Source organism: Oncorhynchus masou, chromosome 19 (genome assembly GCF_036934945.1).
Source record: "Oncorhynchus masou masou isolate Uvic2021 chromosome 19, UVic_Omas_1.1, whole genome shotgun sequence".
Lineage (NCBI taxonomy): Eukaryota > Metazoa > Chordata > Actinopteri > Salmoniformes > Salmonidae > Oncorhynchus > Oncorhynchus masou.
This window is the reverse complement of record NC_088230.1, coordinates 20,435,892-20,463,440: the sequence shown is the minus strand read 5'-3', so window position 1 is coordinate 20,463,440 and position 27,549 is coordinate 20,435,892. Positions and strand designations below refer to the sequence as shown.

The following is a 27,549-nucleotide window of genomic DNA, read 5'->3' as shown; positions in this document are numbered from 1 at the left end:
TCGGTTTTCTGGCTGCCCTTTAAAAGTAGGAGGAGATTTAAAGTTTGGGTTGTCTGACAAGTGTGTGTGGAAGTGGGATGATGTATCGTGACAAGTCATGTAATAGAGACAAATGGACATTGTCTGAGGGCACCAGTGTGTCTCAAGATTTAGGCCACTAGCTGATTCTACACATTGATTTTTATATAATTATCAGCGAAGACAATTATTTCAAATGAACAGATTTGGTCTTTATTAGCAAATATGAGCTGTCAGGTCAGACTCGTGCACTAAATAGGGTTCATCCACAGATTCACCCACTAAACACCCTCGTGACATTTCATCCTCATCTCTTCACTGGAGTAACTTGTTTCTCTCCTGTGTTCTAGGCTGGATAGCAAATGGAAGTCTAAGCATAGCGTTTCCTGTTTATGAAAACATTACACTATAATACAGGTATAGTGGTTTGGAGTTGAACTGAATTGTATGCTTTGCTAAGGTACTGTTTGAGCTCAGATTTGACAGTCCTGCAGTCTTTCATGTGAATGTAGTGTCTAATGAAATGTGCAGAACCTTAGGGATGCACTAAAATACTTCAAACTGGAGCAAACAAACGTTATCATTATACAATGGACAGGACATTTACGTCTGGGGAGGAATTTCTCTGAGGAAGGAGGATTTGAAACATAAAAAGATTTAGTATTTGCAAACGTAGCCCTCTCATTTGCTCCACTTAATATGCAAAACTGTTATCTCTGAGCAATTTAAGCAAGCACATGATTACACAATGAACTGTTTATATGAATATGTTCCCGGAGCAAATAAAATAGGATATATCTGCATAGAGTACATTCCTAGCTGGGTAGTCATACTGGAGGGATTATATGTGTAGTTGTTCCATTTAAAGATTTGCTAGACATTGCATTGTATTTGACAGACAGAAAAACTGCTGACGTCTTACAAACATGAGGTGTGGAGCAACAAAAGCTAAACAAAGACGAGTTTCAGTCAGACACAACATTCCTACTCCAACATAAAACTATATAAGCAAATACATAAAACTTTAAAGCCATTTTGTCTCTGCCAGAAACTTCCCATTAAATGATCCTATTATGTTCCCTGTGTAGGGCCTAATAGGTTTGAGCAGCATTTGGGTTGTTATCTAAATTATGGCCATGTGTCCCTGCATTAAACTCAGGACTAATTTACTTACTCTCCATTCTAATTCACACAGGGTCTCCTGAGAGTAATATAACAGGCCATTAGCTAGCCAAATCACTGCTTGGTATGGGATTGCAACATTTAGTCCAGATGAGGGATGCACTGTATCCCTGTTCAAGTGGGGAATGATGTTCTCCCTCTGCAATAGCTGCCACATAGTGTATTGAGTATTGTGAAAAATAAGACCACAAGAGCAGCGCAGAGCGAGGGGTAAGGGCTTGATTCACAGGCGTGTCAGTAAAACTACAACCATGCCAAAACCAATCTGGCCGCCTTCTTCAGGTCAATGACTACTGAAAGCAAATGTATTTTTTCTTCTCTAGTCCTCCACACCGTAGATGGACTAAATAATGATATCTCAGACCTCTTCTTCTGTTATAGTCATGAAGAGAAACACTCTAGAGAATGAGAGATAAAAATACATTTGGTTAAAAATACATTTGAAATATGCAAGCATACGTACCACATTGAACGAAGACCATTGTGAACTTATTTTATCTATATTTTGAACTTGAACTTGTTTAATCTATAGCTATCTTGTATCAATGCAAAACAAAGCCAAATTAATTATTTTATTTTCAGTTCAGTTGAATAGTACTGTTCATCAGAGGTTTTCACCTCTCTCTCTTCTCATTCGATGCCAATCTATTCTTGGCAGGTGTCTCTAAGCTAGTCATCTTGCTGAAATACATGTCTGTCAATCATGTTGGCTGATAATGCAACCTTGTGTGAGTCACTTTGGGTATATAGGCTACACTCTTCCAAAAAGGTTCCTAAAGGGTTCTTCAGCTGTCCCCATAGGATAACCTTTTTTGGTTCCACGGAGAACCCTTTTTGGTTTCATGTAGAATCCTCTGTGGAAAGAGTCCTACATGGAACTTAAAAAGTTTTTACCTGGAACCAAAAAGGGTTCTTCAAAGGGTTCTCCTATGGGGACAACCAAAGAAACATTTTAGGTCCTAGATAGCACCCTTTTTCTAAGAGTGTACAAGTGAACTCCTGAAGCCATCTAAGAGGACACAGTAGATGTCTGTCCCTTTCTGGCGCAGTTTTAGATAATAAAGTAAAGTTTTCACCAGAGAAGAAGTCGTTGATATAGGTTGCAACTGAATTCCTGATGAAGTTTAAAAGGAGACGGTAGAATGGATGTTTGTCCTCACCAGAGAAGATGTCGTTAAGGTTCTCAAGTTCCTCCTGGACCCTGAGGTGAAGGATGTCCAGTAGGACCTCCTGAAGATGCTCCACCTCCACCCCCATCCTCTCCAATTGGTGTTCACCCATCCTCAGCAGAGCTCGGCCTGGGGAGGGACAGAGCAAGAAGGCAAGAGAGGTGGTGAGGGGAGGCTACTAGAGAAGGAAGCATAATGATGCCAGTCAAATAAGGCTGGGATTTCAAATTGAATGGATTTCATATTAAATGATGAACTTGAATTATGGGTGAAATTCCATTCCTAAATTAACTTGATTTCAAATGCACATAGCCCACGGTGGGCAAAACGTCTGTCCCAGGATCTAAGCCTTAGGACACAAGGTTTTATTACTCATACAACAGTTGTTTTTCTGCATGTTTTTGACAAGGATTTACTGATGCAACATTACAACAGTACTGACACTGTGAATGAGCTGTGTGGGTTGTAGAGGTTTGACAGTAACCTCTGGGAAGATTAATATTCCATGTCATTATGTGGGGTCCAGAACTCTCTGCAGGCATCCGTTACTTATACAGTACAGGGCTGAAGTAAGCCTGGGATAAAATATCATATATATTCACTTTAAAACAATAAATAATAGCAGTCTATTAATGATGACTGATGTACATGAATATACTGTAGGTTGTTTTGTACTAAGGCATGATTTGGTAAGTAGAAGAGCTACTGAAGATAGCTACCGGATATGTCATGCTTGAAGATGGCCACTTGGAGGACACTCTTTTGGTAGGGGTACTGCTCCTTGACCCAGTCAAACACATCCACCACGGTCCAGAGGGAGACCCTTTTGGGGAGGCTCATTCTGGCGTTATTATCTGGGCTGCACTGTATATGTCAGGGAAGGAGAAAGTCACAAGTATCTAGTATAAATCTGAGACTATGCATCCCTTACTTATATACATTTCTCAAAAAGTGGCAATGACAATTTGAAGTTGATTAATTATGCAATATCTTAGGGAAAAAAGCAGAATACTGCAGTCGTTAACGTTATGAGATGGTTGCTTTTGTATGTCAAATTCATTATAGTACCATTTCCTCAGCCATATCCCTGGGGCTAAGCCAGTAACTTTTATAGAGCTGCATCAATGTTTATTTGGCCTTTACATGCTGTGGGGCACTGTCTTGTTTTTGCCATGTTGGAAATATAGGAATGTTTTACTGATTTAATGAAGAGACTAATCTATGATGTTGGCAGGAACGAGCTCCCATATGAGTAATTACTGGACAGCCAGACGAGACAGTGAGAAACCTTTCATTAAGAGGACAGGAAAAGCAGGAAACCTCTCCACTTGTATATTAGTAAATATTCCACTTGTCTTTTCCTACTAGTGCTGTCTTTGCTGATAACTTAATTACTACAACTGATGTATCGTTGTCTCAACAAGCTATCTTGAGATGAATGCACTAAATGTAAGTTGTTCTGGATGAGAGCATCTGCAAAATGACTAAAATGTAAATGTCCGTTTTTACTACCTATGCAAAGAAAGCTGTAAACACTGTATGAAATGTTGCAGTAGGATCTGTTCCCAAGAGCTAGGGGCTGTGGGATTACACTTTGACATCTGTACACAAACCACACCACAACATCATGTATGAAACATCATCTCATCAGAGAAACACCTTTATCAGTCTTGCTGCTTTCCAGAAGAATTGCATCACCATCTTCCTGATCAAACCCACATGAAACCACATACTCTGACCCAGTGCATTTCTGACTGGTGTGTGTAATTCAATGTTCTGCTTGATTCAAAGATGAAGTGGAGAGTATTCAATTCCTTACAATACATCCTGTATTAATCACATGACACTGGAGAGACAAGTGAAAAAGACATCCTGTGCATATTGACCATTACTCCCTACCCCAAATCTCCCCTTGGGCAGAGAGATCCCTTCTGTTTGTTTTTGCAAACTTTTAGAGACAACGGACCGGACGGAGTATGAGGCAACAAGGTTTAGAGTAAATGTCACTGAAGTTTAAGACTCATACCGAATCAAATATTACATCAAAGTTTTAGCGTAAAGCGCTGCGGGACTAGAATGTTCTAGGAAAAAGGTTCAACAAACATTGTATGGTGCGTGGAATAAAGACAGAACGAGACAGCAAGATAAAAGGAAGGAAAAGGAGAAGAAGTTGACTAATCTCTCTGAGAGGAGGTCATCATAGTCAAGTGCATAGGTGCACCTTGCTAAGCTAATAAATCAAACTTGCCAAGTAATTTAACAAACCTTCAACAGATGTTGTTTGCAGGCCTACTCATGTTTTGCTGGACCTGGGTAAACAATAAGAATATATCTTATAGTCAGAAACATGTGCCCAACGTGACAAATACACCATCTTGTGGTGATATACAATACCACAGAACATACTAACTTCCCATATTCTAGTACTCATGGTCATTTCAATGACATTATACTGTATAATCTTTAAAATTCTACACAAGTATACAATGCATTAATGATATAACTTTATTCCAGGTATGGTTGTAATTTTAATTTATATTTTGCTGCACACATACCGACTAGTATACTGTATGCTAGTCAGTACGGTAATAGTAGACTATGCCACTCACAGGAAGTGTACTGCACTGAGTGAAATCTGTTGATAAAGACAGACAAAGGGACAGAAAACTGTTGAAACTAATCGGTAAACTATTCTATTGTAACTATGTATTTACTAGTACTACTACTATAAACTCTACCGTAAATGCTACCACGTCGCATTTGTAAGTAAGCCTAGCGCAGGTAAGGCACACTTTTGTAGTCCTTGCTATTTCCTGCCTTCGTATTATTCACTTAATTATATGCGCTAGACTTGACATTCGTGATAGTAAAAGTAACATTAATAGTTATGGAAGTGTTTAATCAAGTACAGTTAATCGTTTTATCGGCAGTCATATCAGCCTCTTACCTGTCCCATTGTGCCCAACCCTTCCTGTCTCTGAGTCAGCCAAGGCAGCGTGCTGCCGTGGTTGTGGGCTGGGGCTGGTTCAGTGCACAGCTGGCTGGAGGAATAACCACTACTCCGGGGCTCCCTCATGTGGAAGGAACGCTTCCAAAAAGGTGATCTTGGACCACAGCCATTATCATCCAAATAAAATCAGATTTCATGCAGCGGGAATAAAGGTATTTCATGACGACCATGCTTCATTTAGGCTATGTATCTACTCGGCTTACAGAGTCATGTTTACAGCACAAGCCTAAAGACATTAACATTAGGCTATTTTATCTCTTTTGAGGGCTTTCAAAAAGAATAGTTCATTATTTTTCCTCAGAAATTATAGACCTATCCAGTTGCTATTTTAACATGTAAATATTGGTGGGACAAACTAAAAAAAAAAAGTTTTTAATGCATGCCAGCAAACCCATTACGCAACCCAACACTAAACAATACATTAATTGCACTATAACGGTGACAAACGGTGCCCATACACTGTTAGGGCCTACATAAAGCTGTCCCAACAGCAGAGTCCCAACAGCAGTCCCAACACCTTACCACTGCTACACCTGGCTACCAGTAGAGCCTTGTCTGGCAGCCAAACAGTTAATTCAGCCTTGTTTACTGCATTAAAAAAAACATTGCTGATATGGCTGATTTGCCAAAACAAATGTTGTTTCTACTGACAATTGAGATGTACAAACTATGGCATAAGGGGATGACGAGCGGGTAAGAGGCAATCCGTAATTTTGATTAAGACATTAATGAGCGAGCGAGGACGGACATAGTCAATACAACTATTTGTTCAGCACTTTTGAAATGTACAGAAACAGAATTCAGAACATGGGCTGTTCTTACAGTGTTCTCCATGTACACCAAGTCAGAACTGTAGGATAAATAAAGGAGCATATAAGCAGACAATGAAAGCTCTTACAATATTCAATGATTACATTTATATAAAACAGGCTATAGTCTACATGTGCACCACCAAGTCAGAACAGTAGGCAATAAAAGAAATCACAGCCGGTTGTGATACAGCCTGGAATTGAACCAGGGTCTGTAGTGACACCTCTAGCACCGAGATGCGGTACCTTAGACTGCTGCGCCACTCAAGAGGGGAAAGGGGACCCAATTATTAGGGTGAGGCACGTGGGCTATTAACAGCTATTAACACAATATACACTTAGTATTACTTTCTTAGCTACAGTATACACATCTCCCTGACATATTACATCATTTATGCAGCAGCATAAAATACATTTTTGTACTCACCTTTTTGTGCTGTGCTCATTTCAACAGGAAGGTGGCCGGTGGTCCTTTGTGGGCAAATTCTGTCATCAAACTTTGTCATCAAAGTCTGTAATTCTCTGGATTTATGGTGCTTTCAAAACAAAACAACTGGAAAAACAAGGTTGAATCATGATGACGGCAGGGATCTTCAGGTCGGAGCTCTAGAAAGAGGCCCGAGTTCCAGACTTGCAATTCCGAGTTGGGTGACTGTTCAAAACGTATTTTCCCAGTCAGAGCAAAAAAACATTCAGAGTTCCCAGTTGTCTTGAACTCACTGAAGTCAGATTTCCTAGTTCTAAGTTAACAGTTGTTTTGAGCGTGGCAGAAGTCATGCTGGATTGACACCATGAACAATGTTGAATGTTTATCGTTGGACAAGAGACCCTTAAACCCAGACCTGGGACCACACACACACACACACACTCCACAGAATAGCAGGCTAGTGATTGCTTTGCAATGCTTGCAGTTAGCCTCTGATCCCTTCCAAACCACTCATTGTTGAATTTACGATTTCCAATGGCTGATGAGCACCAATACGTTTTATTTATCATTTCTCTTCATTATTTCTCTTCATATGACAAGGATTAAAAAGGATTTGCAAGTAGATTGTCGACTTGATTCATGATGATGACTGCTAGCTTGCTAACTAAGATTTTGAAAGTATGATGTTGACATGATCAGTCCAATCAAAGCTGCTATAGATATAATGTGATTTGATGTCATATTTATCTGTAGCCAATGACATTGAGCCTTCTTGGATGGGCACTTCTAATGTAACTATGGCAGCACCCAAAGGGCTTGAATTTTCTATCTCTACCCTTAGATTTAAGGTTGTGTCCCCATGAGTGACAGAACACTGAGCCAATCACAGCGCAACTGGAGAACATTACCAACACTTACGCTCCATATTTTCTTCTGGCTGCACCACCACCACAGAAAGGACTGATAAGTTGAAACACCTGCATTTTGAAGCAGCCTTAATCAAGAAAGCAAAAAAGAGACAAAGTTTGTATGCAACTTAAAAAAAAATTGTTTGCAAACTGATATGTGACACTTATAAATGCCAAAATAACAAGCAAAACAGCCCCCCCCCATAAAAAAACTGTTTTTATTAAATGTTTCTATTTTCTACATTGTAGAATAATAGTGAAGACATCAAGACTATGAAATAACACGTATGGATCATATAGTAACCCAAAAAGTGTTAAACAAATCTACATTTATTTTATATTTCAGATTCTTCAAAGTAGCCACCCTTTGCCTTGATGACAGCTTTGCAGACTTTTTTTGTTGCCAGAAAGGTGGAGCGCGAAATGACGGGTCGACACTGGACCTATCTATAATATATGTCGTTTATGAGGAATTAGTATAGGAGGGTAGTTTGGAGCTTGCAACAAAGACATTTCACTGTTCGTGACATTACCATTTTGAACTAGTATTTATATAAGATCTGTAGAGATGGAATGCACCCTTTCTGTTATGTACCATGCTTAAATGCTCAGAGGAGGGCGTATTTGTTCAAAAATCTGTACAAAAGTTTTACCACGGTACATAATTTATACTGGACGCTGCCCTGCCCCAGGCGTATAAATACAGAAACTAGATACTATATATAGAATGAGGTAAGAATGCATCTAGTCAGAGTTGTCCAGGCAGGGGTATTAGCCACATCGTAGTCTCCATGCCTACACTACACTTTTAAAAAGGGATTAATTCACCCAAGCATCACAGACTGGCTGGTGCACGGATCTCCACGCTGCGCTTATCTAGCTACTGGGAGAGCGAAACTTCAGTGAACTGTTTTATGTTGAAAGGAAACGTTTATTGAGATGCCATTGGGAAAACATGCACCCTTTTTAAATTGAAATTAGAGATGAGACATTTGCATCTGTTATACTTTTTAGTCACAACTTTGACAAGGTGAGTGACAAACTTTTCCAAATGGTGCGTCAATTTGTGTAGTCTAGTTTTGTTACCTGTTATGTGTTCATTTGAAGACATCAACAAAGTGAACCTGCAATGCATTTATCCCCGAAAACCTTTTTACATTCACTTGATTATGTCCATAGATAAATCATGTTCAGTATTTTTGCATCGTGACCTTGAAATTGCACTACAAAACGAGACAATTTTGTTTGATGGATTTTGAATTCCCACAAATAGAAATTAGATGGCCCCAAATAATGTAGCGATAATATAATTCAAATGCAATTATGGAGACGCTGCAGTAGCGTCTCCATAATGACATCTGCATTTTATTATGGCCATATTATTTTACAGCTGTGCTCCGGTATCCAATTTAACCACAAACAAAGGAGTATGTTCCTTGTTGACTTAATGCCAAGAAAATGCATATCCGAAAGTTTTTGTTTTTATATTTCACCACTCATGGGTGAAGTGTCCGCGCGTTTAATTAACTGTGAAATGGGTTAATTCCACACGGACGGATGGATACGAGATGTCTCTCTATAAAAGCTCCCGCTCATGTGAGACCTCTGAGACCACACGGCTGAGCTCTGCTGACGTCGTGCACTCACTCCACAGAGAGGCCACTCAGCTGTGAGGTACGCGCTGGGCCACTGGACATTTTAATAGTTTTCTCTCCTTTAGATTCGGTCACCATCCGTGTGTGGACGTTCTCAGTGTGTCTAGTCTATGTCTATTCAGACCTTCCTGGTTGGCAGAGAGAAGGCAAACATTACTATGGCATAGTCAAAAATCACAGTGTGGGCTTTTTTGTCATAGTGATGGATGGAGGGCTTTATCTTCTCCCTTTGCCTTGAGACTTTATTTTTCATGATACACAAAGAAGTTCCTCACGGAGATTGGACATGCTCATGAGTTTGTTCCTGTATCTGAGGAGACATCACATGTCTCACTCATTGCCAGGTAGAGCAATACCATGGAAGAGGTTTAAAGTAGCTTCCAATTCCAAAGGAAATATGTCTGGAGCCTACCACTGCCCTGCCTCCATGGAAAAACACAGTGGTGTGTGAGAGATGGCAGGATGGCTTCCTGGGCATTGGAAGGGATGTACTTTCTCAGAAGTTTGCATTGGGTGACAATGATCAGTGGTGGTGATCACATACAGGTTTCCTAGCAGCCTGGTTCGGTAATAGCTGTGTCTGCCCGAAAATGTCAACTGACACTGCTTAATGAAAAAGTCCAGATTGAGCTCCTTTTAATGACTTGGTTCAACAGTCCCACATCCGTCTCTGTATTTCACATTATATTCTCTATTACACGGTTTATATTGACCTATTCCCAACTGATGTCCAAACTACACCGTTTTCTCAGGCATAGCATACTGTAAAGGCACTTTAATCCCACATGTAGGAGATTATTTTATATTTTTTACAAGGGTCTAATTTCTTGCCTGCTGCTACAGGTTCATATTGTAAGGGGAGGGGTCCATAGGTCTGCCTGAGCTGTGGCCCAGGAATGTGGGGGAGCATCACTCTCTCTCACACAGCTGTTCAGCTAGGAATGTTTACTGTCAGCCATTTTATCTCTTTCTCACTCATAGACCACAGTCAGATTTATGGCACTAGATGGCAGCACAGGAGGTTTTGGATCCTCTATATACTTGTCATGGATTAATATACCTCAATCCATGCCACTTGCATTATGTTAGAGGCTCTGCTGTTTGCTTTAAAGAGAAAAGTTACGAGTTTGGTTTTGTATTCCATGCTGAGAAGATGGTAAGGTAATAGATCGGTAAGAATACTTGTGGAGCTTTGCCCTCTTGAATAATGTGTAGTAGTCTGAGAGACAGGGATACAGTGCTTGACCTATGATCCTACCTCCGCACTTCAACTTCAAATTAATAATGAATGCCTCAACACTGACAGGCAGCAACATTAGTGGACTGGGGATGATTTAAAACAGGATTTGAAATTGACACTCAGTCATGCCTCATAAGAAACAGATCAGATAGACGTAATATTATAAAAAAGACTGGGGAGAATGCAGCTTGATGGAATGGGGGGGTGCTTTGCATTATATTTTGGTCTGTAATTATATGTGCCATAACAAATGTGCTTTAACAAATTAACAAATACTTACATGCGTATACAGAACTCATATTGTTGTCTTTGTAAGAATATGTCAAAGATAAATACACAATGCAGAGACTAGAGTACGAGAATAGAACTAACGATCAATGGAAATGAGGTTTTATTCTGGAATAGGGAATTATTGATCAATGGTTCAGAGACATGGGAGGAATATGTCTTCTGAAATAGGATACTTGTTATTTGGTCATGGGCATGTTTTATTGCAAGGAATTCTAATTGGTCAACCACAGGCTAGGACTGGGTTATAAAACTACATGCTGTTCCTTTGTTCTGTGGAGAGAGATTCACTGGAGAGAACCACAGGAGAGAATCACTGTGAGAGCATCACCAAGGACAGGGGAGAATGACCATCTAATTCCCCGTATGATTTGTCCTCGTTTCCTCCCCCTGATTTGCTTTAGAGTTTGTGTTATTGAAGAATAACATACATTGCTTACATCTTACATATTGCTTTGGTTACATGAACATAATCTGTTTTGTCCTCCATACAGTTCCTGAATGGAGAATAAGGCCATGTACCTGAGTACATACGAAGAGAGGGAGAACGGATCCTTCTATGAGGAGGCCTACGACGGCAGAAACCTATCAAAGCTCAACCTGTGTGAAGACGGTAAAGAAGACATTTCCCTTCTTGTCCTGTATAAATCCTTGCCCCTTGACCTTTCACACGTTTGCCCAGGGGCTTATAATCACCTTCACACATTCACACACACAGCATACTATCAGCACGTAGTGCTTTTTTCACCACTCGCTGGGTAAGGGAAATCTGCAGACCCCAGCAGTCAGATTTCCCTTCCCCTTTTCCTTATATTTGCAGTTACAAGCATACCTCTAAAAAGGCCATGACCAAATCGGCTCAAATCGTCTTTGAATTCTGCCATTGATGTAAGAACTCATTTTGTGCCTCCATATGTGATGTGCTCATATTTCAACTCATGGAGTGATGCAAGCAGAGTCCCTTTGACCCTACTTGGTCATGGCCTTTTTAGAGGATATGCGTGTAACTGCAAAGGTAAATATAGGAAATCTGAATATAGGAAGTCTGCCGAGTTCTCTCACTCAGCAAGCGGTCAATAAACACTAAGTGCTGAGAGTGTGTTGTGTGTGTGAGTGTGTGAGGGTCTTGGGCTTGGTCAGGTGCAGTTGAACAAATCAACTATACAGTGTTCACAAGGTAGGACCTCCGGCATGCCACGTTGGTGGGAAATGCTTATCCAGCCTTAACAGTGAATTGGTACAAATTCAGTTGGCTTTTACTTGTCCAACTCAACTAATCTGTCCCTAAACTGCCAAGCATACTCACTGTAAACATTCAAGGATCCTGTTGCCATCACAAAACCTATTAAAAAAAGCCCGGCTGAACATGCAGCCACATAATGGCACATTTACTTGTGTTCTTTGGTGTTGTGTCCAATGTATTACAGCGTCTATGTCTTAATGTTGCAGGAATTTTTAAAAGTAGAAGTTCTGTTCTGCTCCATCTCTATAAATATTCATTCTCTCATTGCCTGATGTCAGCTTGTGTTTAGACTTTATTGACCCCTACGAATGTCTAAGATAAGTAAATATTGGAATGTATATTTGCTATATCAGGGTGAATGGTAATGGGATATATGATATACATGACGCCATACAAAGCACCAGCGTTTTTTCTGTGGAAGGTTTATTTACATGAATTATTTTTCATAGGAAAACTAGTGTGATTTAGTAAGCAGACAAATTCAACTGAAAAATGTCAAATTGCCCACCCTTTATGTGACATAACTTCCTAAATGGAAATGTGTGCCTTAAGTCTTGCACTTTCACATTTTTTCACACTAACATGTGCATCCTGTAGCACAAACTCAAAAAAGTTCTGGGACAATGTAAAGTCCATGGAGAATAAGAGCACCTCCTCCCAGTTGCCCACTGCACTGAGGCTAGGAAACACTGTCACCACCGATAAATCCACTATAATTGAGAATTTCAATAAGCATTTTTCTATGGCTGGCCATGAATTCCACCTGGCTACCCCTACCCCGGTCAACAGCCCTGCACTCCCCACAGCAACTTGCCCAAGCCTCCCCATTTCTCCTTCACCCAAATCCAGATAGCTGATGTTCTGAAAGAGCTGCAAAATCTGGACCCCTACAAATCAGGTAGGCTAGACAATCTGGACCCTCTCTATCTAAAATTATCTGCTGGAATTGTTGCAACCCCTATTACTATGCTGTTCAACCTCTCTTTCATATCGTCTGAGATTCCCAAAGATTGGAAAGCAGCCGCGGTCATCCCCCTTTTCAAAGAGGGAGACACTCTAGACCCAAACTGCTACAGACCTATATCTATCCTACCCTGCCTTTCTAAGGTCTTCGAAAGCCAAGTTAACAAACAGATTACCGACCATTTCGAATTCCACCGTACCTTCTCCGCTATTAAATCTGGTTTCAGAGTTGGTCATGGGTGCAACTCGGCAACGCTCAAGGTCCTAAACGATATCATAACTGCCATCGATAAGAGACAATACTGTGCAGCCGTATTCAACGACCTGGCCAAGGCTTTCGACTCTGTCAATCATCACATTCTTATCGGCAGACTCAATAGCCTTGGTTTCTCAAATGATTGCCTCGCTTGATTCACCAACTACCTCTCTGATAGAGCTCAGTGTGTCAAATCGGAGGGCCTGTTGTCCAGACCTCTGGCAGTCTCTATGGGGGTGCCACAGGGTTCAATTCTCAGGCCGACTCTTTTCTCTGTATACATCAATGGTGTTGCTCTTGCTGCTGGTGATTCTTTGATCCACCTCTACACAGATGACACCATTCTGTATACATCTGGCCCCTCCTTGGACACTGTGTTAACTAACCTCCAGACGAGCTTCAATGCCATACAACTCTCCTTCCGTGGCCTCCAACTGCTCTTAAATGCTAGTAAAACTAAATGCATGCTCTTCAACTGATCGCTGCCCGCACCTGCCCGCCCGTCCAGCACCACTACTCTGGACGGTTCTTCCTTAGAATATGTGGACAACTACACATGCCTAGGTGTCTGGTTAGACTGTAAACTCTCCTTCCAGACTCACATTAAGAATCCCCAATCCAAAACAAAATCTAGAATTGGCTTCCTATTTTACAACAAAGCATCCTTCACTCATGCTGCCAAACATACCCTCGTAAAACTGACGATCCTACCGGTCCTCGACTTCGGCGATGTCATTCACAAAATAGCCTCCAACACTCTAGTCAACAAATTGGATGCAGTCTATCACAGTGCCATTCGTTTTGTCACCAAAGCCCCATATACTACCCACCACTGCGACCTGTATGCTCTTGTTGCCTGGCCCTCACTTCATACTTGTCACCAAACCCACTGGCTCCAGGTCATCTATAAGTCTTTGCTAGGTAAAGCCCCGCCTTATCTCAGCTCATTGGTCACCATAGCAGCACCCACCCGTAGCATGCACTCCAGCAGGTATATCTCACTGGTCACCCCCAAAGCCAATTCCTCCTTTCTCCGCCTTTCCTTACAGTTCTCTGCTGCCAATGACTGGAACGAACTGCAAAAATCACTGAAGCTGGAGACACATATCTCCCTCACTAGCTTTAAGCACCAGCTGTCAGAGCAGCTCACAGATCACTGCACCTGTACATAGCCAATCTGTAAATAGCCCATCCAACTACCTCATCCCCATACTGTATTTATTTATTTATCTTGCTCCTTTGCACCCCAGTATATCTACTTGCACACTCATCTTTTGCACATCTACCATTCTAGTGTTTAATTGCTATATTGTAATTACTTCGCCACCATGGCTTATTTATTGCCTTACCTTCCTTATCTTACCTTATTTGCACACACTGTATATAGACTTTTTCAAATGTATTATTGACTGTATGTTTGTTTATTCCATGTGTAACTCTGTGTTGTTGTATGTGTCGAACTGCTTTGATTTATCTTGGCCAGGTCACAGTTGTAAATGAGAACTTGTTCTCAACTTGCCTACCTGGTTAAATAAAGGTGAAATAAAAAATAAATAAAAAAAAACATTTAAAAAGGCACGTCAACAAACAAATGCTTAGTATTTGTATCACTGAGGTCTACGCTTGCACTGCTTAAATATGTAACGACCTCTACATTTCTATACATTCCATATATTTGAACAGTTTAAACAGCTCTGTTTTCTTTAGCCTTAAGAAATGGTGTACTTCTGCTAGAGCGGCCCTTCTGCAAGGTTGTTGTTCACACAGAATCCCAGCAGCCACAGCATATGTGCAGCACAGATCCATTGCATGTCTCTATGGACATGACATCACCTGCATTGGTACAATTGAAACCACCATGCTGTAGGGCTGCAGAGCAAGCTCAAGACTGTTTATGGAAAATCGGTTGAGGGCCTCTTCTAGAGACGTCTCCTCTGTGACTTCAGAGCTATATGCTCCACAGAGAGAAAGAGAGACAAGGAAGGATTGGAGGGACTACTCATTTTTAGTCTTGTGGCTGGGATTGCTTGCCAGGAGAACATAAAATGAAAGTGTGTAAAACTTTCCCCTTGGTCTCTCTCAGGGCTTATGTCTCCTCGAAATAAGACAATGTGCTTCATGACCTAATAGCATTAGACACTTTGGAATTTATATCAGATTCCTATTGGACAGAGATCTTCTTAGCCTGAATAATGATGTCTTCTGTCACCCTACTTCTGGGCCTATTTCACCAGCAACAACAGTTTAATCCAAATAGCTTCCTCACAAGCACATGACACATACAAAAACTCCCAACTAGAATACCACGATGACAGTTTTATGTTCGACCTGGACAGTGTGTTAAGGGGTTAAATTACCGATTGTAGCTATTATTGCTCTGTATCTGTGTGGCAGCCCTGTGATGTACAGTATGGTGCAGCGGTGACCAATAGATCTCAGGCCAAATGCCAGACATGAAGACTTTGTTTTGACTCTCATGCTGACTACAATATCAGCCCAGTGAAGAATCAAGGCTGCCAACTCGCTACGTCAGTATTAATAGAACAATAATACAATCATTTGGGGGGATTTTTAGTGCTCATAAAGTCTATGTTATGAGAGATGGCCACAACAATGCAACAAGTCATTCAGTTGACAGTCAGGCATGCATTTTTATGTAGGACCTTTTCATCACTGCATAAGAATATTATCCTCATGACATTTTATCCTCATTTCATACAGCTTCTTTTATCCTCATGGCCCCTCAATTCAGACCCCCTCTAAGAGCCCTTGTATCCATCTTTGTCTTCCAATTCTAAAGAGATGTTTTCTTTTCAGCTGTTTCTGCCAAGAGGAGAAGAAAGCCAGACAATTGCTGCAGCCACCTGAACTCCCTGTCTGCCATCAAGTATGCCATCGTGTCTCTATACATCTTGGTACTCCTGAGCATCTTTGGCCTCTGTTTAGCAGGTAAGTCAAATCACTTGAGTTACAAAGCATGTTATTGCCAAGCTGTTTATCTAAGTGTTTATATACACAAACCACATCAGCTCTATCTGGCTGGTTGAGTGAAATAAGATACATACCTTATTGGACACTGTCAGTGTTATTCCAGTTCCCAAGAGGTGGATATATTATGCTATTCTTTACATTTTTCTCTGTGGGATCAAATGTGATTGAACTCAACGACATACAATGTCTGAAGCGGGTATTCTGGTTGACTTGAAGTGAAAAACAGAATGAGTTGAGATGTGTTCAGTCCTTAAGTTCTTCAACTGAAATTTCAAATTGCATCTGGTTTCACTTGAGAACTCTGGTCTTCAGCCGTTTGCAACAAATGACATCAGTGATCCCACAAGATTAAGAATGAATGGGAAAACCTATGGCTACTGCCACATTTTAAACAGTTAGTCTGTCTCAGGAAACACGTAAGGATTGTGCTTTGCAATTGTACTTCACTTTAAACATAAGCGACTGCCTATTTCAGTTTATGGATTAAGAGACATTTTTGTTTTTTTGAGAAATTTGAGAAAAGCCATTTCTTTGTACATTTGGAGAGTGTAGCTTGAGACCAATGAAAGCAGTAGGAAAATCAGCTTTTAGTAAAATCAAATCGACTGTAGCTTTGAATGTCGACAGGCTGTCTGCCCAAACAATGGCATTGGCAAAGGCCTATAGAGGAGTTGTAACATTCTTGGAACGATACATTTTTCTTAAGTAACCAACCTTGACATATGACTAAGGTTACCTGAGACATACTGTAATCCACATCTTTAAAAGTTATGGTGCTGAAAGATGGCTACACTTCCCTATGGTATTCCTCAGTCATGTACCTGCCTCAGTGCATTACTTATGTGACATTGTGGAGAGAGAGGCCATGTGGATGGATTTGGCATGCAGAGACTGACAGGAACCTGTTTCCAATACTCCACTGCCCCTGGAGGGACTCCGCCATGGCCATCTTGGCTCTCACAAGGTCCGTGTGTGTGTGTTGTGGTTGAGGAGAAACTGGACTCCCATCAACACGTTTGAGAGAGCTCGCCCACGGTGCTGCCTGGCGGCTGAGGCCCTTCCTTCCCACTCCTGGAAGTTGTGTCGTCAGGTAATGCAGTGCTGCAAGGTCTGTAGCCAACCCTGAGAAACAGTCATCAAACAGTCGTGACAGAGCTGTGCCTAGAGCCTCTCCACCTCAGCTCCAGGCCTGGGTCTTTGTGTCTGGGGAGGGATGTCTATAATGTGACTTGCCTGGGTTAGAATCTATGCCCTGGTGACCTTTGGTGTATCAGACCTGGGAAACACCTTGGTGTTTTAGTTAGATGTGAGCAGCAGGACTAACATGAAGGGAAGTGATGTGGAGTCAATGTTTTGACAGGTCTTTCAAAACGAATAACCATTCTGGTTATTGTTGTGTATCGCTGGCTTTGTGACACATGGCCATAATACATTTAAAGCTAGAATCCTTAAAGCTGAAACGCACATGTTCGTTTGGGATATTACAACAAAGAAGTTACTGCAAACCAATGGCGTTCTGGGCCATTTAAGATGGAGGGAGGATGATAAATGTTTTATGAGTATAGCTTTTTTTCTATTACAGCATATTGGATGACTGATTGGGATGACTCCATTCCCCCAGTTGAATGTCACATCGATAGGTTTAGGTTACTACATGATACAAACATTTTCCCTAAAGCCATCATGAGGTTGCTACAACCTAGCCTATGAATGAAAGTTTACAATGTAGGTGCAAACAGTTCGAGAGAAAGATTTGAGGTGACAGACAATGACACATGGACAGAGAGTGACACATTCAATTATGCCTTGCGCACTCTTGCCTGCATCTAGCTGATCTAGGGTGTAATCATTAGTCCAACAGTTGCAAAAGTGAGTTTCTATTGGACAAATTCAGGAATGTTTATCCCCATTTTGTTTCATTTGCATCCGTTGAAGAAAGGTTTTTCAAAAGAATCGGTGGAATGAATATACTCCTGATCACTTTCATAGGCACATATAAAGAGCTCATTGTATATATGATTCCTTCTCACATCTAAGCGCTCTCCTCCTCTCACCTTTTCCCTTTGCTTATGGACTTCAGTGCACAACACATCACCTGTCTGTGACCAGGCGAAAAAAAACTTTCCAAGCCAAAACTTCATAAATGCTACACACAGCCTACATTGTTGCCACCATATTAGCTAAAGTTACATCAACGTCAACATAGCTAATAGAACTAACACATTAGTAAACCTGCTACGATCATGCAGTGCAGTGTACAGCTAGTAAGCAGTTTAGCCGTTACTCCAGAGGGCCCCGGTGGTGAAACCAAAAGCTTACCTTGACTTGGAAGAGCTGAGCTCTATTTGAGCTGGGTGTTTGAGTAGGCTAAACTAGCTAGCTGCATTTGTTAGTTCAATAAGTGAAAGTTAATTTTTTTAATCTAAATCTCTCCCTCTCTCTCTCGCTCCTCCATTTTTAAAGAAATTAATTTGTTCAAAAATGTTCAACTATTGTCTTTCTCTCTCTTTGAGTCAACTACTCACCACATTTTATGTACTGCGGTGCTAGCTCGCTGTAGCTTATGCTTTCAGTACTAGATTAATTCTCTGATCCTTTAATTGGGTGGACAACATGTCAGTTCATGCTGCAAGAGCTCTGATAGGTTGGAGAATGTTCTCCGGAAGTTGTCATAATTACTGTGTACGTCTATGGAAGGGGGTGAGAACCATGAGTCTCCTAGGTTTTGTATTGAAGTCAATGTACCCAGAGGAGGACAGAAGCTAGTTGTCCTCTGGCTACACCATGGCACTATCCTACAGAGTACAGTTGAGGCTACTGTAGACCTTCATTGCAAAACAGTGTGTTTTAATCAATTATTTGGTGGCATATGAATATATTTTGTATAGTTTAATCTAAAAAGGACAAAATGTTTCACTACTTTTATTTTTATGAAATTTACTGAGGAGGATGGTCCTCTCCTTCCTCCTCTGAGGAGCCAACCACTGCTGCAAACAGCAAACACAGTTTTCTCTCCTTGGACATCATTGCATGATGTCAGTGGTGATTTTAGCATGCAAATCTTGGTGTGGGATGCATGCCAGCAAAGCCACTACACAACACAACACTAAGCAATACATTAATTGCACTATAACGATGACAAATGGTGCCCACAAACTGTTAGGGCCTACAACGTCCCAACGGCAGTTCCAACACCTTACCACTGCTACACCCGCCTATCAGTGGAGCCTTGTCTTGCAACTCATTCAGACTCATTTAATGCCTTTAAAAAAACATAGCTGATATGGCTGATTTGCTTAAAAAAAGGTTGTTTCTACTGACAATTGATATGTACAAACTATGGCATAAGGGGACAACGAGCGGATAAGAGGCAATCTGTAATTTCGATTAAGACATTAATGAGTGAGCGACTTCGGACGTAGTCAATATAACTATTTGTTCAGCACTTTTGAAATGTACAGCAACAGAATCCAGAACATGGGCCGTTCTTACAGCGTACTCCCTGTACACCAAGTCAGAACCGTAGGATAAATAAAGTTTGGCATATAAGAAGACAATGACAGCTCTTACAATATTCAATGATTACATTTCTCTAAAAGGTTATAGGCTACATGTGCAGCAACACCGAGTCAGAACAGCAACGTTAGGAAAATAGACCAAATTGTTAGGGTGAGGCACATTGAACACCGTTTGGGTCACATTGAACACCATTTGGGTCAAAAAAGATACACGTCACAGAACACTATTTGACGTGATAAACAAGGTTTTAATTTGACACGTCAAATAACAGAATTCTATTACAGAATGTTGTTTGTGTGTAAGGACCGACGCTGGGAGACGAAAAGCAAGTACAGGGAGTGAACATTTAATGGATAATAGACAAGAAACAAACAAGAACAGTGTCTGGACAGGGGAAAACGCAACAACATCAATGCTGACTGACACAGGGAACAAACTGAGGAGCAGACGGATATAGAGGGGCAATCAACAAAGTAAAGAACTCCAGGTGAATCCAATGAGTGCTGATGCACGTAATGATGGTGACAGGTGTGCGTAATGAAGGGCAGCCTGGCACCCTCGAGCGCCAGAGAGGGGAATCAGGAGCAGGCGTGACGGAAAAAAATAAAAAATAAAATAAATTAACACACCGTACAATACCGCGTTGGTGAAAATAGACCAAATTATTAGGGTGAGGCATATGGGCTACTAATAGCTTACTACACAACATACACTTCGTATTACTTTCTTAGTTACAGTATACATATCTCCCTTGCATATTACATCATTTATGCAGAAGCATACAAAACATTTTTGGATTGACCTTGTGATCTGCTCAATAAAACCGAAAGATGGCGTGACGGTCCTTTGTGGACAAATTTTGTCATCCAAGTCTGGTATTCTCTTGATTTATGTTGGGAACTCTGAAAAAAATGCACACAGCCACTCCATTGAATAGCAGGCTAGTGGTTTCCTTGCAATGCTTGCAGTTAGCCACTGATTCCTTCCAAACGACTCATTGTTGAATTTGCGATTTCCATCTTGTTGTGTAATCTTTATGTCCAACGGCCGATGAGCACCGATATGTTTTATCTATAATTTCTCTTCATTATTTCTCTTCATATGACAAGGAAGGATTTGCCAGTAGATTGGCGACTTGATTCATGATGATGACTGCTAGCTAAGACTTAAAAGCTACTGTACATATAATGTGATTTGATGTCATTTTATCTGTGGACAATGACCTTGAGCCTTCTTGGAAGGGCACTTGTAATATAACTCTATGGCAGGACCCAAAGTGCTTACATTTTGGATGTCTACCCTTACTAAGGCCTCAAGCTTGGCGATGACATAGTGTCCCCTCCCCATGAGTGACAGAACATTGAGCCAATCACAGCGCAATGCTCCTATTTTCTGCTGGTTCGTCCCACCACCACAGAAAGCACTGAACTTGGCTGAAACACCTGCATTTTCGAGCTGCCTTACTCAATTATATTTATTCTTTATATTGTTTGCAAACTGATATGTGACAAGTATAATGCTAAAATAGCATGCAAAACAGGCAAAACAGGCAAGTCCACTACCAAAAAGTATATATATATATATATATATATATATGCACAGTATATATGTATTTTTTGCTAAAAATGTGGGGCTCTGCCCCACCAGCCCTGAATGACAGGTCCCCACTGCATGCTCTATAGGACAGCAAAATATGTACTGCAAAGAATTATTGGATGCTCCTTTTTTCTGTTTTCATCAACAAAACAAAAATAATAACAAAGACACTGGAGGCAAACAGTGGCACTGTTTCCCCAAATGCGGAATCTTACTTTAAATCCAATTTACAATTATACTGTTGTTGCCTAGAATGATTTGGAAAATTCTAGAGCTTCTGAAAGGAATCAGGCTCTTGGTATCCATGGCTGAGAAATGATATCCTAGTGACCAATTTAAGATTAATATAAAGTAATGTTTCACTGTTAGATTCTAGCTCTATAACCCAGAGAAAACATGCAGTGTTGGTCAGTAAACCACACCTTAGCATTATTAGTAATGAGGGAAGTTCCCGGACACAGACTTAAGCCCTGTTGGGTTGGTGAACAGCGGGAATCTAGATGATTAACTCTTTGTGTAATCTCTACGGAATTTCACACACGCCTTTCCAACTCTTCCCATCAGGACCATAATAACTGAAGTTCTGTAGGTGGATATAGGTCTTGGCAAAGCCAAGGCATTATTGGAGCCAACATGCAATACCATTGACATAATTTGAAAAGGAAGACGAAATCATGGGAGACAAACACTGTCGTGGAGGTATTTAGAAATGTATGGTTTAGCCGAAAGCTAATTTGAAAAGCAATCAAACAGAGCTTTCAAATAGTCCCTCTGAAATGAAATGTGGATCATTAGAGAGGGTGAATGAGACTATCATAACATAATGACTGCTGTGGAGGGGGACATTTCACGGGACCCTGCCAAGTTTCCAGTGTGAACCAACACCCATCCATTTTTTTATCCACATTTGCTTTTCATTTGTGTTAATTTGTGAATATTTATGAGGTTTCCCTATATGACCTGGGCAGGGGTCTGCTTCAACCTCCTAGCCAGCACATTAAATATCCAGGCCTGACATCTGAACCTTTAATCCATGCTTTTAGATAGATAAGAGAGAGGGGTTATATCACTCCATATTTTAAGTCATTCCGATGTACTCGCTGACCCATGCAGAGAGATCACAGCCCTGTAAGGTCAGAGAAGGCACGGCATGAATACAGATCTGAACCCTGTGCTCCCGTATCAAAGGACGTTCTCAAACTTTCCATAGACCAACTGTATTGGTACACCTCTGACTCAGAATGGCTGTTGCAGCTGTTAAACAGTTGAACAGTTTACATACAATCAAAGTCATCTGCTACTTAGTAGCATTAGTATAACTACACATTACTCTGACAATCACAATAACTATCACCCTACTTCTCAGGAATTGAGATGGGATGGAAGAGCCGGGGACAGTAAGGAGGGAACAATGGAGAGAACAGATAAAATAGAGATACAACAGTTAGATTAGCCTACATCTCAGAAGCTGAGCAGAGCAGTGAATAAAAATCAAAGCACTCTATGTTTTATGGCTACTCGGCACATGATGTTGAGAGTGAATGAGAAGTGAGTTACCCAGCTAGTGTTTAGTTTCCAGTTCAAAATGAACTCCCAGTGGGAACTCCCTGATTATGTCTGGCTCTCTCAGCTGCCTGATAGGGTTTAGCAGTGTTTCAGAGAGTGTTCCAGTGAGTTTATTAACAAACTTTGGGATCCTTGCACTCAGTTATATAAATGCTGCTGTTTGCATGGAAAGCAATTGCACTTTTAATCCTCCATGTTTATGAGTACAATTCACGGACTTGTTTGGCCAATGTTCCTAGATGTGAAGGAACCGGTGCAGTGAAGAGGAAAAAATCTGCAAAAAAATAAAAATGTCAACCCAAAAGGAGCATGTCACTGAGAACATGTATTATTTTAATGAATCACTGTGCTCATTCCCACTCTCAAGATCTAATAGTGAAGAGAGGCAGGTCCCTATTCTAGGTACATAACTAATGTGTCCTTTTTTGAATCAGAATTTACTACTATTTCTATTTCAATAGCAAAACAAATTGCAGCTGCTTTAAAAAAAAACTTGCTACAGGAGTCTGTATAAATGGACCCTATGACTCATAATCAAGTGGTGCCTAGTTAATCAACAAGCTATGTGAGCTATAACCCCTTTACAGTTGGTGGATGTTTCAAAACATGAAAACACCAGGATTTGCTGGAAACCAAAGTGGTTTATGGGTAATAAAATAACCACTCCCCAAACCTTTTCCTGCGTAGTCCTGTTCCAAATGCCCACAGGTCATCTCTACAAACAATATTAAACAAATCAGAGAAACCTGTTCAATGTTTTAAAGGCTGACTAGTAGCCTAGTCACAATGGACTTGGACACATACTGTACACATTATTTGGGTCATGATACATTGATTTCCAATGTATTTGAATGTACAGTATGTTGACTAATTTGAATGTATACAGAAACTGATTTAATATATATATATATATATATATATATATATATATATACAGTATATTTGTGTTTTATTTCACCTTTATTTAACCAGGTAGGCCAGTTGAGAACAAGTTCTCATTTACAACTGCGACCTGGTCAAGATAAAGCATGGCAGTGAGACAAAGACAACGACACAGAGTTACACATAAACAAATGTACAGTCAATAACACAATAGAAAAGAAAAATAGAAAAAAATCTATGTACAGTGTGTGCAAATGTAGAAGAGTAGGGAGGTAAGCAATAAATAGGCCATAGAGGTGAAATAATAATTTCTAAATAGCATTGACACTTCATAGGTGTCCAGGACAGAAGAGGGAAGGTTGACCAACACTGAAAAAGTAGACCTACTCACAATCTGTTTGAGAACGGTAGATAATGTTGGAGAGTAGACCTAGGACTACCAAAAATATCTGTATTTTTTTTCATTCCTGCCGCAACCATGATGCGAGTTTATGACATAATGGTAATGGCATTTCACTATAAACTGTGCCCTGCTAAAGTCCTCTTGATGTTTTGTTTACATAATTTCTATCTGTAATTTTGCCAAACTACCACAGAATTTTTTTTCAACATCCCATTTTTGGCTCAATGTGACAATGTACTCTATATAGTGTGTGTCAGGGCCTGCCTGGCATATGTCTGACATTTAAAAGAGCAGCATTTTAATGTTTGCAGGCCCAGTTCCATGTGGAGATACTGAACCTCATCCATCTGGGTAAATAGATAGTCAGAGAGACACTGCTGAGAGAGAGCATTCAACAGGAAAACCTTTTTGCTCTGTCATGATGGCCTCACAGTCATTTCTATCCAGATGGTTATGTTGATGCATTAGTTGGAAATCCGGTGACTTGATTTAGTTCTACAGGCTCAACACCAGGTTAAGATGCTCTGAGGTTCAAATCAAATTGTATATGTCACATGCGCCAAATACAACAAGTGAAATGCTTAGTTACAAGCCCTTTAACCAACAGTGCTTTAAGAAGTTAAGAAGCAAAAACTGCATAAATTGAAAAATAGAAAATAAAAGTAACAAATAATTCAAGCGCAGCAATAAAATAACAATAGTGAGGCTATATACAGAGGGTACCACTACAGAGTCAATGTGCAGGGGCACTGGTTAGTCATGGTAATTGAGGTCATATGTACATGAAGGTAGAGTTAAAGTGATCATGCACAGATAATAAACAGAGAGTAGCAGCAGCGTAAAAGAGGGGTCTGGGTAGCCCTTTGATTAGCTGCTCAGGAGTCTTATGGCTTTGGGGTGGGTTTTCACATCCTCAAAAGGTTTTACAGCTGCTCCATCGAGAGCATTACAGCCTGGTATGGCAACTGCTCGGCCACTACAGAGGGTAGTGCGTACATCACTGAGGCCAAGCTTCCTGTCATCCAGGACCTCTATACCAGGTGGTGTCAGAGTGAGGCCCTAATAATTGTCAAAGACTCCAGCCACCCTAGTCATAGACTGTTCTCTCTGCTACCACATGGCAAGCGGTACCGGAGCAATAAGTCTAGGTTCAAGAGACTCCGAAATAGCTTCTACCCCCAAGTCATAAGACTCCTGAACAGCTAATCAAATGGCTACCCAGACTATTTACATTGCCCCCCCCCCACCTCTGGAACTCTGCTGCTACTCTCTGTTATATCTATGCATAGTTACATTAATAACTCTACCGACATGTACATATTACCTCAATTACCTGTATGCCTGTGTGCCCCCGCACATTGACTCTGTGCCAGTACCCCCTGTATATAGCCCCGCTATTGTTATTTACTGCTGCTCTTTAATCATTTGTTATTCTTATCTCTTACTTTTTGGGGGGTATTTTCTCAAAACTGCATTGTTGGTTAAGGGCTTGTAAGTAAGCATTTCGCTGTAAGGTTACCTGTTGTATTTGGCGCATATTTTTGGCGCATGACAAATAACATTTGATTTGATTAGATGTTATGTATGCAGGATATGATCTGGTATGGGCGCTGGGGCTTTCTTGGCCAAGTGTTTGGAGTGCAAAAGATTAAGTAAAACTGTAGATCACAGTTGCAAACCTCTCTCCTTACTCATAACCGCACTGCTGGCCAACATAACCACCAACTGTCAGATTAAATGAAAATCTGTGGTCTGATGCGAACCTTGTAAATTTCCATTAACTGTGACCAGCTAGAAAGGCACAATTTAGGAGACATTCAAATCCAGTCAGAGTTCTTGGGGAGATAGTGAGAAGCTGAGCTTAGCATAACTGCAAAAAAATCGCAATGTCTGAAGTTATCTAGGACCATATTTGCATACTTCATATAACAGAGTACAAGATATAAATTCAGATGAATCTAGAACACGTGTCATACCTAGTTTATCCATAGAATAACTTTCTCAGTATGTAATTCAAACCACAAATCGAGCCACTCCTCAGAGCTCAAAGAGAACCTCAATAGTACTGCCACACCCAACTATTGGATTTATGTGCTCATTTGCAATTTATTTCCCATTTTTAAGTGTTTATACTTGATATGTGTGAGAAGTGAACTTGCATATGTGCTTCATAAACAGTCCAAAGATGACAAAAGATTTTCCGCAAACATGTGTAGCTTGGCAACAGAGTTAAAACCTTGGCTGGAATCCTCTCTTGTCTCCAAGAGCCCCTTCTTGCCCGGTTTCCTTCCATTCTTCTCTGGAAAAGCCCCTTTAATGAAGTTCTAAGCTGATGTTGAAGTTCTAAGCTGACGTTCAGGCTCCTCTGCGCCCAACTCATTACAGACAGGGATTCATCTTTTGGGTACCCGTTGGAGAAGTCCTGCTCCCTATAGGCTCACTGGGAAGTCATGAATACATCCCCATTCAGACAAAGAGATAGTTAAACAATGTGTCAATTAACATTTGAACCATAATTGGTTTGGCCCGTTGCTGGACTGTGCACTTTGCAGCCCTAGCTGTTATAATGAGTTGTCCCCATGTGCTGAATTCATTCCACCCAGAGTGCTTTGTCAGCTGTTCTATTGAAGATAGCCAGGGGTAAGTGATGAAAGAGCAGATAAGTTTAACTCTTTTTCCATATCTGGACTGGATTTGGTAAATGTTGATAATAACTTCCTTTCAAAATACAGTTAGGTTGGGAAGTGTTGATTGAATCTTAGTTTTTCTTTGGCTCTCGGTGGTCCCTCCTAACCGACCGGGACAAAACCCCTTCATGTCAAGAGGTTTAGAGGAAAGACACTATTCCACTTGACACCAAGTCGCAGCCAACTTTCAAGGACCCCAATTAGTTCACAACAGACAAGTTTGGGCGCTATTGCTCAGGCTCTGCCCGCCAAATAACCTAGCGGTGTTATTGATATAACTTTCCACAAATGACTACAGTGATTCTAGAAGTCTGCACACTCAGATGTCACAGCAGGCTTACAAAATGTAAATTAAAAAACATCTTTATTTTCTTTCACCTTTATTTAACCAGGTAGGCCAGTTGAGAAAAAGTTCTCATTTACAACTGCAACCTGGCCATGATAAAAAAAAGCAGTGAGACAAAAACAACAATAAACATACAGTCAATAACACAAAAGAAAAGAAAATATAAAAATCTATGTACAGTGTGTGCAAATGTAGAAGTGTAGGGAGGAAGCAATAAATATTAAATAATTACAATTTAGCATTAAGTAGAGATACTGGGGTGAAAAAGAGCAAGAAGGTAAGTAATAATATGGGGATGAGGTAGTTGGGTGTGCTATTTACAGATTGACTGTGTACAGGTACAGTGATTGGTAACCTGCTCAGACAGCTGATGCTTAAACTTAGAGAGGGA

General features: G+C 40.6%; 2 protein-coding genes across 5 annotated transcripts in view; one reads left to right on the top strand and one right to left on the bottom strand.

Moving 5' to 3' along the window:
* Nucleotides 1-393: 393 nt before the first annotated feature.
* LOC135505976 (sterile alpha motif domain-containing protein 12-like) lies at nt 394-5,416 on the bottom strand. Of its 2 annotated transcripts, none has more exons than XM_064925285.1 (5): nt 5,317-5,416; nt 4,635-4,678; nt 3,089-3,233; nt 2,361-2,498; nt 394-1,598 (listed from the first exon to the last, which is right to left on the bottom strand). In XM_064925285.1, exons 3-5 carry the CDS (start codon nt 3,207-3,209, stop codon nt 1,582-1,584), a joined length of 276 nt encoding a protein of 91 aa, XP_064781357.1. In that variant the 5' UTR covers nt 3,210-3,233; nt 4,635-4,678; nt 5,317-5,416; the 3' UTR covers nt 394-1,581. The 2 variants fall into 2 exon arrangements, with proteins under 2 accessions (XP_064781357.1, XP_064781358.1); XM_064925286.1 differs by lacking the exon at nt 5,317-5,416 and adding an exon at nt 4,979-5,001.
* Nucleotides 5,417-8,246: 2,830 nt separating this feature from the next.
* The window catches only part of LOC135505974 (scavenger receptor class A member 5-like), a 76,467-nt gene continuing 57,164 nt past the window's right edge, over nt 8,247-27,549 (top strand). Inside the window, exons 1-3 of one of the 3 annotated variants that reach the window (XM_064925282.1) lie at nt 8,247-8,553; nt 11,201-11,319; nt 15,986-16,117. In XM_064925282.1, coding sequence (XP_064781354.1) covers nt 11,208-11,319; nt 15,986-16,117 — 244 coding nt within the window. In that variant the 5' untranslated portion in view covers nt 8,247-8,553; nt 11,201-11,207. Of the gene's footprint in view, nt 8,554-10,299; nt 10,351-10,991; nt 11,071-11,200; nt 11,320-15,985; nt 16,118-27,549 lie in introns of those variants that run through there. The other 2 variants (XM_064925284.1, XM_064925283.1) reach the window with 2 other exon arrangements.